Here is a 16398-nt window from a genome sequence, read left to right as displayed (position 1 = left end):
TGAGTTAAACGGTCGGCCTATAGACGGCGACGCTCAAAAGACGCTATGGAAAATGGCTTCACTGCGCAGTTGCGCCAACGTTGCGTCAAGCAGCAGCCATAGAGTTGACTAGACGTCGACGCTCGGGAGGCTCTAGTGTGGGGTGGCTCTTACTTATAAGGCGCTTAAAGGCCTCAACCACAGAATGCTTAGTAGGCATGTTATACCCCAAATGCTAGCACAACTGCAAGCTAATGTTTTTTACGATGTTTTTATCTACCTAATATACGGCTACCACGACTTTGACAGAGACATTACGGCCCGATTCGAAATTTAAGATATTTCTCTTTAGATTTAGAAGAACTGTAGGTAATTCTTGACAGGAAATGAGTTATATGTCGGAATTTCGTGACAATTGTCGTGTTTCTTGTGACAATTGAAATGAACTTAGCAAGAAAAATATCTGTTATTTTTCGATATAATAAAGTTTTTTTAATAATACAATGATAGTGGCAAACAGGAATACGGCCCCCCCGATGGTAAGCGGTAATCGTAGCCCATGGATGCCTGTGACGTCAGCAACAGTAATGTTTTACAATTGTCGCACCTGTCACCGTGGTGAAATTGGGGCCAGGCGGCTTAGCACGGTCGCGTTTTTATCCCTTGTCACCATGCCTGTCACGTTCTAACAAGTACGTAAGTGCGAAAGGGACGCGCATAGTGATAGACGATAAAAATGGAACCGTGCTGCGCCCACAGGTCAGTGTCAAGCTCGTGTTAAGACTACCTACTAGGATTTGGATTTCGGGCATACCTAATCGAATAAAACCAAATGGGTTGATGAAGCCATACTGAAAATTATGGTTACCTATATGGAGAAGTGCAGGAAAATGTTCCTATTGAGCTGATGTCACCGATGTATATTAATAAACCGTTACAAATCTAATAAATTATCCTCCCAACAGAGACACAAACGGTTTGTAATTACCCGGACTCGGTCATGTTTCCGATGCTTCTGTAATTATCATTAATTTACCATGTCTATTATACTTAAAGTAACATTGGCGATATTAATATCCTGCGTGAGTTGTGAAGCGGCGAAGTGTGATGGTAAAACTTGCGCACAATGTATAGGTCAATCAGTTGACTGCGCGTGGTGTCCTGCCGTAAGTAAATCTTGATAAGACTCGGGTATTGTATGTAGTCTTTCTATATTACCTTGTAGCTTTGACAGTTTTCATGAAAATGTATACTAAAAATGGGGATATAAAAGTGGAGGGGAGGAAGAGAAACAATAACTTCTCGGCGTGTTTCTACTTCTATTTATTCTTATAAAACTAAAAGCTATATGCATGCCAAGTTTCGTGCTTTCTGCCGGGTGAGACCATAGTTGAGGCTAAGAAGCCGCACTACTATTACTAGTGGCTCTGTGAGCTGTAGACCTCGTGAGCAGAGCTTTAAATAACATGGTGCTAAGAGCTTTAGATATAGTAAATTTAAAAAAAAACAATACGAAATTTATGTGTAAAAAAATACAAAAAGTTATAATATCCCATACAATTACTGGAGATCGAACCCAGACCCTCTGTGCAAACAGAAAAAGCGAACGTTTACAAACTGAGCCAAATAGTTCTTAGATGGGTTGACGAAATTTAGCTACTCCTTCTCAATCCAGCGAAATAAATTTTCTGAATTTTTGGCCATTTAATCTATAAACATATCTCAAAAAGAAAACACTGGTATGGTACCGATACCACTATTTGTTTAGGCGCGAGCTATCACGACTCCGCCATTTTAAAAAAAATAAAAAAACCGGACGGACAAAAAAAAAATATTTAGACATAGAATCCAGTCACAAAATTTCACGAGATTCGGTTAAGAATTGCGACCTGTAGAGGAGATCATCCGGACATACAAAAGCAAAATGCTCCAGTCGAAACGTAGACCTTCGCTACGCTCCGGTCAATTATATCATAACATAATGTGGCGCGCTTCTGTGTGGTTACAGTGATACGCCTTATATATTATGTTGACTAATACCGTTTATAAAATTTCAGGCAGATCATATCGGGCCAAGATGCCAATCGAACAACACGATAAACCCCTCCTGGTGTATTGAAAAAGTGGAAAGCCCGATAAATAACAAACCCAAAGAGATTTTGAGGAATGACCGTATCACGCCAGACCCAACGAAGGTGGTTCAGCTGGCCCCTCAGGAACTTAAAATATCAATTCGACCTGGACAGACAGAACAATTCACGATCAATTACAAACCCGCAAAGGATTATCCATTAGACGTATATTATCTTATGGACGCTTCATATACAATGAGAAATACTATTCAATTGTTAAGAAAGCAGGGAGAACAAATCTATAAAAGATTAAATCAATTTACAAATAACGTGAGATTAGGAGTCGGCACTTTTATAGAGAAGCCGGCTTTGCCCTTTGCAGAGTAAGTACCTATAGCACCGCTAAATCATTTACAATTGTAAAATGAAAATATTAAATATTTCCTCTAACTGTTGAACTGTTGAACCATACCTCAATTATTCAAGTGTAACTTTTACAATTAACATAAAATATTAGGTACATAAGTATTCATAACATAACACCTAAAGATATTAGTAACTTGTTCTAGTATACGATTTAAAGCTAACATGGTCTATATTACAACATTTGTATTTGCAAGTTACCTACCGATCATTGGCACAGTTGTATACCCTTCTCATGAAGTAACTGACATACCAAGTGACGTAATTATGATTCAAATAAGTGACAACTTTTATTTTATTTTAATGTCCTAATGAAAAACATATAAAATTACCTACGCTAATCTTTTTTTTTCAGTCCCAACATCCACTACGCTTACGCTTTCAAACATCATCTTAATCTAACTACACAGAGAGACAGATTCGAGAAAGTTATTAAAAATGTTAGAACCGGAGCTAACTATGAGGCCCCCGAAGCTGGCCTAGATGCGCTAATGCAAGTTATGGCCTGCAAAGATGAAATCGGTTGGAGAGACAATTCAAGGAAGATCATAGTATTGTGCACCGATGCCACTTACCATAGCGCCGGTGATGGAAAAATAGTCGGAGCGGCTAAACTCAACGACATGAAGTGTCATCTCAACAAAGATGGTGATTACACTCTAGAATTAGAACAAGACTATCCCACGGTTAACCAAATACGAAAAATTGCCAAAAGCGAAAATATTATTGTTATTTTCAACGTTAAGAACCGTGTTATACCCGAATACAAGGCTTTAGCAAACCGACTTGATATCGGAGCAGAAGTAATTGAGTTAAAAGAAAATTCCAATATAACTAAAACAATTGCTGACGTTTATACGGTAAGTAATCATATTCAATTCAATTAGTTACTACTTACTACCTTCTCTTGTTATTTTTTTGTTTATTTTACAGAGAAAACTAGGCAACGTTAAAATGGATGTCTCAGTACCGGAAAATGTTAGAGTCATATTGACACCGGATTGTACTGTCCAAGATACCTGCCAAGTGGCGCATGCTAGTGATACCCAGATCCAAGTCACAGTCACTGCCGATGCTTGCCTGAAAAGGAAAGAAAATAATACAATCACGATTAAGCCAGATGGCCTGGCCGAGACTGTAAAGATTACTATTAAAACTTTATGCGAATGCGGGTGCGAGAAGAAGCCAATACCGAATGCGATAAAGTGCAGTAGTAGCGGTAGTTTAGTGTGTGGGATTTGCGAATGTAATCCTAACCGGTACGTAAATTTGTTTTAAATGAGAAGGCCGAGAATTTTTGCCGTAATAATTATACTTAATATTATACCTAATTGAAATTGTCGTCCAATTTCCGACTGTTGAGTGACTCAATGGAAGTATTGCAATGTTTAAATATTTCTATGTTTATCTATATACATATCTTTATTTATGTATGTATTGTACCTTACTATAACCGTTAAAGTATTTTGTTAGTAGTTAATAATCAATTTAAAGATCTTCGACGATATGGAGGCCTCCATGTAAAAAAAAATAGAAATCAAATAATACAATAATTGATAAGTAGATACTCATCGTACATAACTTTCACAGTTTTGGGGAGACGTGCGACTGTATTGGAAGTTCTACGAAGCATTTAGACAAATGCAAAGCACATCCTGAGGACACGGTCTTATGTAGTGGTATTGATAGAGGTTCATGTAGGTAAGTTCATAATATGTTGGCGTACTATTTAACAATTAATGCGAGGAACACTCTAGACAGCTTGCTAACTTTAATCTAATATTTCACTAATTGATCAAAGCTTCAGCGAAGGTCTCCGGTTTAACTCGGGCAAAATGCTTTCGTATGTCCGGATGTTCTCCTCTACACATTACAAATATTACAATTCTCAACCGATTCTCGTGAAATTATTTTCTGAGCCATTGACACTTTGTTTTTGTTATGTACGGCTAATTTATGATCACATTTGGAACAAAATCGAATTAACTACACTATTTTTTTTTGATACCCATCAAACATTAGGAAAGTAAGTACTCTCAACATAATATATTTTTCTGCTTTCAGCTGCGGCAAATGCACCTGCAATAAATTTTACTCAGGTGATTTCTGTGAGTACGACGAAAGGGCGTGCCTCAAGGGTGCCCCGACGAAGGGAAACGACCTTCGGCTCATGTGTTCCGGCAACGGCAAGTGCATCAAGGAGAAATGCGAGTGTTCCAAGGACTACACGGGCGACGCGTGCCAGTGCCCCCTCAAGGATGATGACTGTCGTGCCCCTTATTCTGAAAAAGTAAGTTACAATAAGGTTAGGTACAAGTTTGATAACAGGGCTTTGTTGCTACAGTTTTGTGCAGCTTCTTTGTATTAGGCACTTTTGTTTTGAAACAGACGACCCTCATCACTACTTAGTTATATTGTTCTGAGTTTAGTTCCATTCTGATGTATGTACCTACTTAGTCTTGGCTGTATAAAGCAGAAAAATCATTCTCGAAAAAATCTAAAAAGATAACTAAATATTCGGTCAGGATGCTTATCATAATACTGACACAGGTTAATGGATTGTAATTTCAAACGTTTTTCGATACATAATGGAAAACTGCAAATCAGGACACAAAGGTGGGGCGAGAGAAAGCAACCACTTGACGGATTACGTTTTTACTCGAATATTATTTTGGTTCTATGATTTTCCTTATCATTTGACGGTTTGTTTGTTACATTGTGTTTGCATTAATTTGTTAAGGATCAGAGTCACACTAAATTTTTTATGAGTACCTAGTGTAACGCAGGCATTATCAGTATTACGATAACTATCATATATTTTTTAATACAGTTGCTCAAAAAGTGCTACTTTACGTTGCTGTTTAGTGTGCGGAAAGTTGGTTTTCGCGAACTAGTGCTTTTCACTTTTCCAATTTTTTTTTAATTTATACTTGTTCCAATTTATGACTACTTATTGATGAGTGTTAGTATTAGTTTCCTTTAAACATCGTAATCAATATAAAAACCTCCTGTTAATGTGCGAATACGAAAAATATACATATTTCATATTTTATTACTTACCTCTTCATCATTATAACACGTTTATTTTTTAGTATTGAATATTGAAAAACCGTTCTTAATAAGTTGTCTGAATGGAACGGAATAGCTGCCGAAACTCCTGTCAAAGAAGAGGCGTTTTTTCTTACTGCAAGCATGTTTTAAGTTTGCAAAGGCAACATTCGATATTGTTTTAAATGTTTTTCTTATTTTTTCGCAACTGTATTAAAAATGTTAAGTAATGACATACTTTCCGCACTAGCATCGAAATGTACTATTTCAGGTTTGTTCCGGCAACGGCGTATGCCAATGTGGTGAATGTAATTGTACCAGGCTAGATTCTAAAGGCAACCTCTATCACGGTGCCTTCTGCGAAAACTGCCACGACTGCGACGGGAACAGGTGCAAAGAGCTAGAAAAATATGTACTGTGCGTGTACACTAACATAACAACGAAAGAAGCATGCGACGAAAAATTTAATTCAAAGAACACCTACGTTTTTTTCGTAAATAAAACGGAAATCAATGCACAGAAGTATCATCTAGCAAAACGCTGCACAATACTGCGGGAAGATGGAAAATCTATTATTTTTAAGCATAGATATTATAGAAAGGATAAAAATTTACACATTATCATTCAAAAGGAGTTGGAGGAGCCCGATCGTGCCAATATGTGGAGTAAGATATATTTTAATCATTTTACATCTAAAATATATATTGCGAATGCATATTATCAAAGATATACGAGTATGTAACTCCGGATAAGATAGATAAAGTCTTAAGAAAAAACGTGCCTCGGAAATCAAGACCTTTGGCCTATAGGTACTCGGCTAATCGTATGTCGATAGATGGCAGTAAATTTACTGTGACTACGAAATGTACTGTGACTATAACCCTCTATACTATTTATTCTCTTTGATATTATTAATGATAAGTAATTTATTTTTATAAATGATTAATAATATTGTTTTCCGCCATTTTAACACTATCGACATTTCAATTATTGTCATGATTGTCCTTGTTTGGATATTTATGGTCCAACGAGTACCTAATAATAATTCTGTATAACGTTATAAACTTAGAGGGAATTTTCAGTAGGTATTAGGCAGAGTTGGGCAAAAATTAACTTGAATAAGAATAAGAATAAAAACAGAAATTTTATTCTTATTCAAATCAATTTGAATTAGAATAATTCTTGCACTAGTTATTTTAGAATAAAATTAAGGTGAATAAATCATATGACTTTTATTTTAAATGCGGAATAAAAAACAGAATAATTATTCTAGAAGTGAGGCTATTCTAACTAAGGTTTTATTCAATTAAAATGTGTAATGCAGGTTCGAATATAGAAACCACCACGGCAGAGTTAAAGGCGTTTATTGTCAAGAAAATCGCACCACAGTAAATATTATAGGAACAGTATGACAAGCGTTAGCTAAAACTAAGAAAATACGAAAACTAAAAGCAATGATATGAATGAATCACAGTAAACTTTAGCAAAACAGTACGGCAAGCTAGTTTTAAAAGTAAGAAATGAAAAATTAAACAATAAGCAACAAGCGTAAATTGTTATTGTGCAAACATTAACATTAAACAAGGCTAGCGTATAAGAGTATATCAGTGAAAGTTTACAAGGGGAATAATAATATTGCAAAGCAAGTTAAACTAAAATAATGCTAAGCGTTTAGAAAATCAAACATATGCAAAACAAGGCAACAGAGTATAAGCTAAAAGATTCAAACTTTAACAATTAAGCGGCAAGCTATAATAATTAGCGTATAAAATATTTAAAGGCACAACATAACAAAAGAGACTAACAAAATATTACAACTTACGGTTTACTTAACTTAACATGCAAACGAAACGTAGTGCAATGCCAAACAGATAAACCGTATTACGGAAGTATCGCTTAGCGCAACTACTCCTAAGTACAAAGTGTACGTCCTAGCACTTAGAAAAGTACGTCGCGGCTGACCGGCACTGAACCGTGCTACGGAAGCAATACCGGGCGGTCGCGATGCTTTGCTCGTCAAGTCAGCTACTCCGTCCCATCTCAATGTGATCGGATCGCTGCGCGAGACAAACTGAGCGAGCCGGGGCCGCGCTGCGGCTTATAAAGGCCTGGCGCGGGCGACCGTGCGGGCTGTGCGCGCGCGGGGTAAGGCGGGTTCCTACGATACCGGGCGCAGCAAGTAGCGCGTATGACTCATATTATTACTACGCGCGGTGGTTTCTTTTACGTTGCATTACAATCTCCCCCTCTGGCTCCGAAGACGTCTCGGCGAGGAAGCCAGATTATCTTGTTGACGGGGTTGACGACCACGCGGGCGTGAAGTGCGTTGGGATGTGTCTTTGGTTACAGGCTTCTTTGGAGGACGACCTCTTTTGCGGATTGGTATAGCAGGCGATGGCAATGGGCTATCTTTCTCGCATTGGTATGGGCGCAGTGCTGAGGCGTGATACAGTCCAATACTACAGTTCGGATGGCTAGGGTCGGCAATATGGAAGGAACTTGGTCCATGGCTGCTAAGGATCGTGTATGGACCATCTCTCCGAGGGGCGAGCTTTGCACTAAATCCTTGACCGGTTTTACTAACAGCATGGCTTTCTACCATCACTCGATCTCCAGGCTTATAATTTGGACAATTTCTTCTACTCTTGTCGACGTATTCTTTCCTCTTCTCCTCCTTCATTTCCTGAACTTCTCTTACTCTATTCAGCGTTTCCGCTATGGTTAATAACTTTGGCGTTATTTCCGGAATGAAATTTTCTGACAGAATTATCTCCCTTAGATCATGCTCATTGTCATCAGGGGTTCTCAATTCGCGGCCAAATGTCAGATAAGCAGGTGAATGGCCAGTGGTTGAACCTGTTGCTGTGTTCATTGCGAAACGTATACTTGGTAGCTGTTCAGACCAGACACGATGATTGTCACCTACTAGTATGGCTAGTTGCGTCTTGAGATCTCTGTTTTTACGTTCAACGGGATTGGTTTCTGGATGATACACGGGTGTAAACGCATGTTTGATCTTGAGGACATACGTTACTTGTTGCATAACAGCGCTGACAAATTGTGTACCATTGTCACTAATCATCCTTCTCGGCATTCCATATCGCAAGAAGATCTCGTTGATAAGTGTCATTGCGCAAACTTCAGCGGTTGCACTCTCCAGTGCGAATAATTCGACCCAACGAGTGCACAAGTCTTCGATGATTAGAATCCATGACTTTCCATCTGATGATGTCGGTAGAGGGCCAAATAAATCAAAAGCAATGACTTCAAACCTCTTATTCATTGCTGTCGTTTGGAGTAATCCAGCTGGCTTCATGTTGGAAGGCTTGTATCTTTGGCATGGTATACAATTTCGGACGTAATTCTCGATGTCCTTTCTCATGCCTTTCCAAAAGTATCGCATACTGATACGATTAAAGGTTTTCTCTGCGCCGTAGTGTCCTGCGGTAGGCTCGTCATGGTAAACAGAGATAACATCTTTTTGCTCGTCTACTGGAACAACAAGCTGACTGTTTTCAGCATCACTGTCAGGGTTATATCTGTACAATATGCCGTTGTTCATGATATATCCTTTATGACTCCAGTATCTTGCATCTTCTACTGAGCTTCCTTCTAAAGCTGTGATAATCTTCTTTATGTTTTCATCTTTCAACTGTTTCTCTCTTATTTCTTTTGGACTCTTTGTAGGTGTATCCACTACAACGCTACAGATTCCACAACTTTCCTTGTTGTCCAAATCACAGTTAGGGCGTGACAACATATCGGCAACGACATTTGTTCGACCGGGTATATATTTTATGGTCAAGTCGAATGGCTGCAATTGTTGAGCCCATCTGGCTAATCTACCTGTTGGAGACTTTAACGTCATAAGCCATCTTAAAGCTTGGTGATCAGTCATGATCGTAATCGGTGAACCTTCTATGTAGCCTCGAAATTTATTAACTGCCCACACGACGCTCAAAGCTTCTCGTTCAGTAGTCGAGTAGTTGCGCTCTGCCTGATTTAACAACCGACTGGCATATTCAACGGGATGTTCTTGATCCCCCTCCCCCTGCACTAAAACTGCACCGATGGCATAGCTACTAGCATCTGATTTAATTATGTAAGGCTTAGAATCATCAGCCTGTGCCAAAACGGGAGCTGAAACGAGGAGTTTTCGTAAAGTCTCAAACGCAGTCTGCTGCTCGCTTTTCCAAGTCCACTCTGTGTTCTTCTTTGTCAAGCGTGTGAGAGGCTCAGCAACTGTAGCGAAGTTTGGCACGAATCTTCGGTACCATGAGCACGTTTGTATAAATGACAATAAGTGTTTAAGATTAGAAGGCGCGGGCATCTTCAAGATTGAACTGATCTTATCTGGATCGAGTTCGAGTCCATCCGCTGTGATGTAATGGCCAAGATACTTAATCTTTGCGACGCAAAAGTTACACTTCTCTCTATTCGCTGTTAGGTTGTACTCCCTCAAACGAGCGAATACATCTTGCAGATCTTTTAAATGTTGCTCAAACGATATGGACATAATGATGAGATCGTCGAGATAAACCAAAAGTTTTATATGACTCAAAGATATGCGGAAACCATCCATGAGTCTCTGGAATGTGGCTGGCGCGTTACGGAGTCCGAATGGCATACGGAGAAACATATACATGCCAAATGGCGTGACGAAGCTAGTTTTAGATTGATCCTCGTCTTTGACTTTGATTTGCCAGTAGCCAGCACGCAGGTCTATGGTAGACATGAAAGGCGTTCGTTTAGCATTGTGCAGCAGATCATCAATGCGAGGTAAGGGATACACGTCAGGTGTTGTAATAGCGTTCAGTTGTCTATAATCAACGCAAACTCTTGTTCCTCCATCCTTCTTAGGAACCATAACAACAGGTGCGGACCATGGTGACTGACATGGTTTGATTATCCCTTCATCGAGCATTTTACTGATTTCTGCTTTCAGTATTTCAGTTTTTGCTGGCGGTAAACGATACGGTGGTACAGAGATGGGTCGATGACTTCCAGTGTCGATCACATGCTCTGTCTGCGTTGTTGGTTTTCCATTTGGAATAAAAATGTCTTCGTGTCGACTTATCAATTCGTTCAACTGCTTATCTTCCTCAGAGCTGAGAACTCGTTCAGCTATGTCAATAGAAGCAATATCTGTGCTTGGAGTTCCAAAAAGATTTCTGGAAACGGGTGATAACTCTATGTCATCTTCAAAAGCTTTCATCGCATCATGCTTCAGGGCATCTATAATGGGCGAGTAGCCATCAAGCAGATCGTTACATTGACGTTTCGGTGGAGTGCGCAGGTCAATCGGTATTAGAGGTCCATAACTCTTAAGAATCTCTTCAGGTGGTAGCTGGCTAGTACTCATGCTCTGTGTAGAGGTAGAAGGGGCTTCATCAGCTAGCTGCGGCTCAAGCTGTCGCTTAACGGCCATCTTTGGGGACACGGTTAACCCAATACTGAAGGAAGGTCCATATGGACGCTCAAGACTCATTTCAGTCATTGATGTAGATTGTTTTGGAGTCACACATTTCTCTGGAGTCGACAAATTTGGAGAGAGTAGTTCTGGCAACGAAACTTCAGATACTATTTGGCTAATAAGAGTTTCTCCTATGTCTTCCAGGATCAAATCGAAAACTTTGGAGGGCTCATCTAAAAATCGGCATGTAAGCTGAGGAACATTGAGGACCATCAGAGAGTCGGTTATATAGTCTACTCCTAATAAAGTCTTCGTATTACTGGTCCCTGGTAGCACAACGAGTAATGTAGGTACAATTTTACCATACACATAGATAGGCACGGTGATGGTGAGGACGTCTTGCATCTTCGTTAAACCATCTGCGAGGGTTATATATCTCCGTTCCTGTTTAAACTTGTATCCCTCGTCTGAAAGTCTTCGGTACAATTGGTATGAACAGACACTGGATTTCGCGCATGTGTCAACATGGCCAATTGATTCTATATTATCAATTTTCATGGGAACTGTAGGCCTTCGACGTGGTCCAGATAAGTTAATTGAGCAGATTTCTTCTAACTTGACTTTCTCAATATTGCACTTCGGACACCGACTACGAACAACGCCTGGCTCACCACAACCATAACACTTAAATTTTGGCTTTGCAGGATCCAAAGGAGTGACTGACGCTGTCGCTGACTGACTAGGCTTTGGGGCCGCTTCTGGTTTCTCAGTAGCTTGTTCGTTTCTTCGTAACAACTTCCTGCAAACGTCAGCCGTGTGACCTGGTATTCTACAATAATTACAGCGTGACTTCAATTTTGTGTTGTGACTGGTTACTGGTTTTTCCATCTTCGCCGCTCTTTCACTTAAACTGCGTTCGACGTGTCTGGCCTTTTCAGATAACTCTTTAAAAGTAGTTACTGTGTCTCTGTTAATTTTATCCCTGATCTCAAAACGTAATTGTCCAAAAATCATATCTATCTCGAATTGTTCTGTAAACCGAGGTGGTGGTAATTGTGCAATGAGTGCTCGCTTCTTCTGTATAAAAATCTCTGTTGGTGTATTCTTGTCTTGCTTAATCTCGATAATATCCTGTAGGATTGCATAAGTAGGTTTCTTTGGTGCGTAAGCGTGTCGTAAACGATTTTCAAATTCCTTCCAAGTATCTATTTCATGCTTAACGCCTTGCCACCAAACTGCAGCATCGTCTTGTAATATCAAGGGCAGCCCCTCTAGGATTGCACTATCTTCTAAATCTTCCACTTGCTTAAAGGTTGAAACGCCTGATATAAATGCTTCTACTGCTGTAGGACTACGAGTGCCATTGAATCTTGCAGGACATTTGCTAAGTAATGTTTTCTTTTTACTACTACCAACCGCTTGTAGCAGTTCCCTGAACTGTTCCGTCGATAAACTCATGAGCTGGGAAGGCTCCTTCGGAGAAGATTCAGTCGACATCTCTGGTTTGATGACCTTCGTCTTGATGGATTTCTCGACAGTTCTAGGTCTTAAGTTATACCGTTTGGCCCCACGTTGGGCGCCAGATTGTAATGCAGGTTCGAATATAGAAACCACCACGGCAGAGTTAAAGGCGTTTATTGTCAAGAAAATCGCACCACAGTAAATATTATAGGAACAGTATGACAAGCGTTAGCTAAAACTAAGAAAATACGAAAACTAAAAGCAATGATATGAATGAATCACAGTAAACTTTAGCAAAACAGTACGGCAAGCTAGTTTTAAAAGTAAGAAATGAAAAATTAAACAATAAGCAACAAGCGTAAATTGTTATTGTGCAAACATTAACATTAAACAAGGCTAGCGTATAAGAGTATATCAGTGAAAGTTTACAAGGGGAATAATAATATTGCAAAGCAAGTTAAACTAAAATAATGCTAAGCGTTTAGAAAATCAAACATATGCAAAACAAGGCAACAGAGTATAAGCTAAAAGATTCAAACTTTAACAATTAAGCGGCAAGCTATAATAATTAGCGTATAAAATATTTAAAGGCACAACATAACAAAAGAGACTAACAAAATATTACAACTTACGGTTTACTTAACTTAACATGCAAACGAAACGTAGTGCAATGCCAAACAGATAAACCGTATTACGGAAGTATCGCTTAGCGCAACTACTCCTAAGTACAAAGTGTACGTCCTAGCACTTAGAAAAGTACGTCGCGGCTGACCGGCACTGAACCGTGCTACGGAAGCAATACCGGGCGGTCGCGATGCTTTGCTCGTCAAGTCAGCTACTCCGTCCCATCTCAATGTGATCGGATCGCTGCGCGAGACAAACTGAGCGAGCCGGGGCCGCGCTGCGGCTTATAAAGGCCTGGCGCGGGCGACCGTGCGGGCTGTGCGCGCGCGGGGTAAGGCGGGTTCCTACGATACCGGGCGCAGCAAGTAGCGCGTATGACTCATATTATTACTACGCGCGGTGGTTTCTTTTACGTTGCATTACAAATGTTATTTAGAATTAAGTTATTTTTTGTAGTATAATAGGTTAAATTTTGTAAGTTGATTTTCACCCTTCTATTTAAAAGTCGGATTGATTTGATATTTGGTACTTTAGTTTAGGTATAGGTACACATTGAAGAGTTCCGCTATACGCTATCTAGTTCTATCATCCGATCTGGGTGCTTAGCCAACATGCCAAACGTTGACGCTCCCTAGAGTTGCGCATATAGTCTCTCTCTATCACTCTTACATATTAGTGCGATACAGAGACAGATAGCGTTTCGTTGTCGTAGCACTCGTAGCGCAAACGATTGGGTGCCTAGCTAAGATGCCAATTTTTGTTTTTAATTTAATAACCAAATCATAAGGTACAATTTAGCTGTTTTAGCGCTTTCTGTCTCTATCACTCTTACATATTAGTTAGGGAATGCAAATCGGTTATTTTTTGTATGAAAATATTCGGTTTTTAACTGAAACCGCGGTTATTTCCATACAAAAAATAACCGATTTGCATTCTTTAATATTAGTGCAATAGAGAGACAGAGATAGCGTTTCGTTGTCGTAGCGCAAACGATTGGCATGTTGGCTACGCACCCAAGGTGATAAGCAAAGATGACAATTTTTGTTTTTAATTTCATAACCAAATAATTAAGTAAATTTAGCTTTTCTGGGGGCCTAGCCAAGATGCCAATCGCTTGTGCTCCGACAACGAAGCACTTTCTGTCTCTATCACACTTACATATTAGTGCGATAGAGGGACAGAGATACCGTTTCGTTCTTGTAGCGCAAACGATTGGCATATTGGCTACGCACCCAAGGTGCCTAGCCAAGATGTCAATTTTTGTTTTTAATTTAATAACCAAATCTTTGGGTACAATTTAGCTGTTCAGGGGGCCTAGCCAATATGCCAATCGTCATCGCACTAATATGTAAGAGTGATAGAGACAGAAAGCGCTTCGTTGGCGGAGCGCAAGCGATTGGCATGTTGGCTAGGCCCCCAGAACAGCTATACCTAATGTATGGTTATTAAAATAAAAACAAAAAATTTGCATCTTAGCTAGGCACATTGGGAGCGTAGCCAACATGCAAAACATTTGCGCTACGACAACAGATGCTATCTTTGTCGCTCTATCGCAATAATATGTAAGAGTGATAGAGACAGAAAGCGCTTCGTTGTTGGAGCGCAAGCGATTGGCATGTTGGCTAGGTCTCCAGAACAGCTAAATTTACCTAATGATTTGGTTATTAAATTAAAAACAAAAATTGTCATCTTGGCTAGGTTCCTTGGGTTCGTAGCCAATATGCCAATCGTTTGCACTACGACAACAAAACTCTATCTCTGTCTCTCTATCGCACTAATATGTAAGAGTGATAGAAACAGAAAGCGCTTTGTTGTTGGAGCGCAAGCGATTGGCATGTTGACTAGGCCCCCAGAACGGTTAAATTTACCTGATGATTTGATTATTAAATTAAAAACAAAAATTGGCATCTTGGCTAGGCACCTTGAGTGCGTAGCCAACATGCCAATGGGTTGCGCTACTTCAACGAAACGCTACCTCCGTCTCTCTATCGCACTAATATGTAAGAGTGATAGAGACAAAGTGCTTCGTTGTCGGAGCGCAAACGATTGGCATCTTGGCTAGGCCCCTAGACCAGTTAAATTGAACCTAATGATTTGATTAGTAAATTAAAAATAATACGGTTACTGAAACTATGCGTTATGCGACAGTCATTTTGTAAGATTTTATTCCATAAAATAGGTATAAATTAGACAAGAGACTAACTACTATTACATCTACCTAACTATACGTAATTAGTACCTATACGGTACCCGAACTACATTTTTATTCGTGGAATATTATTTCAATTACAAATCATGATTATATTTATTTGATTAAGAATAAGTTATTCTCATTAATTTTTTTCTCATACGAATTATTCCCAACCAAAATTATTTGAATATTTTTGACGGGAATAAAATCGAGATGATTTTATTCCTACGAATTCTTATTCAAATAATGATTTTATTCTTGAATGCCCAACACTGGTATTAGGTAACCGAATAAATTTATGGCCATCCGCTTAGTAACTTTATGCTGCACAACAAAAATTACTGCAAACTGCATTTCTGCAGGAGACGTCAGAGTCGTCAGGTTTAAAATCAATGTCTTGATAAAATTATTTTTTTGCAGCACTGCTGCACTCTGCATTTAGAGTTAGACCAAGATAACTGTGCAACGATTTTGACAGCACAGACTATGCAAATGTTATTTATACGTCATAATTTCATAGAAGTTTGACGTTTAAAATAACACTTTCACAGTCTGGGCTATCAAAATCGTAGCAGACTTATCTTGGTCTAACTCTAAATGCAACGGAAATTTCAACTCAAAATATTTCATGGCAATATTTCATACAAGTTAAAATTATTTTTTGTTTCATTTCAGTCGCCATAGGCAGCGCCATTGGCGCCATAATTCTGATCGGCCTGCTGACCGCGATCATCTGGAAGGTGGCGGTGGACATGTACGACGCCAGAGAGTACAAGAGATTCAACAAGTTGCTGGACGAGTCCGGCGACGCCGCTAACATCAACCAAATCTATAAAGAACCTACGGCTAACTTCACGAACCCCATGTTTAACAGACTGTCGCGTGTGTTACGCTAGTTTTGTTTGCCTTTTGTTTTAATAACCGACCAAACTTTTAAACCTACGGCAAAATGATCATGTCTTCGTCTTTCGTACTTAAGTATTAAGGTAAATAGTGAATGGCTAAATTGGGTAACTTCATCATACCCTTGTTAGCGCAACTCCTATTAATGTTTCATTGGAATATCAGGGTGCGTAGCCAACGTGCATCCGTAGCGAACGAATCGCAACTGTCACTGTCGCACTAGTATGGAAGAGTGATATAGAGACATGACTACGATAAGCTACGGAGCGTTAACGATTGGCACG

The 16398-nt window shown here is 39.4% G+C and overlaps 1 protein-coding gene across 1 annotated transcript; it reads left to right on the top strand.

Moving 5' to 3' along the window:
- Nucleotides 1–959: 959 nt before the first annotated feature.
- On the top strand, nucleotides 960–16398 carry LOC134790858 (integrin beta pat-3-like). Its single transcript, XM_063761838.1, has 8 exons — nucleotides 960–1145; nucleotides 2037–2434; nucleotides 2830–3334; nucleotides 3408–3733; nucleotides 4065–4175; nucleotides 4539–4764; nucleotides 5794–6187; nucleotides 15887–16398. The coding sequence occupies exons 1-8, from the start codon at nucleotides 1017–1019 to the stop codon at nucleotides 16105–16107; spliced, it is 2310 nt and encodes a 769-aa protein (XP_063617908.1). The 5' UTR covers nucleotides 960–1016; the 3' UTR covers nucleotides 16108–16398.

The sequence above is a fragment of the Cydia splendana genome, chromosome 5, assembly GCF_910591565.1.
Source record: "Cydia splendana chromosome 5, ilCydSple1.2, whole genome shotgun sequence".
NCBI classification, from domain to species: domain Eukaryota; kingdom Metazoa; phylum Arthropoda; class Insecta; order Lepidoptera; family Tortricidae; genus Cydia; species Cydia splendana.
Note: the sequence above shows the minus strand (reverse complement) of the source record. Positions and strands in the feature narration are given on the sequence as shown.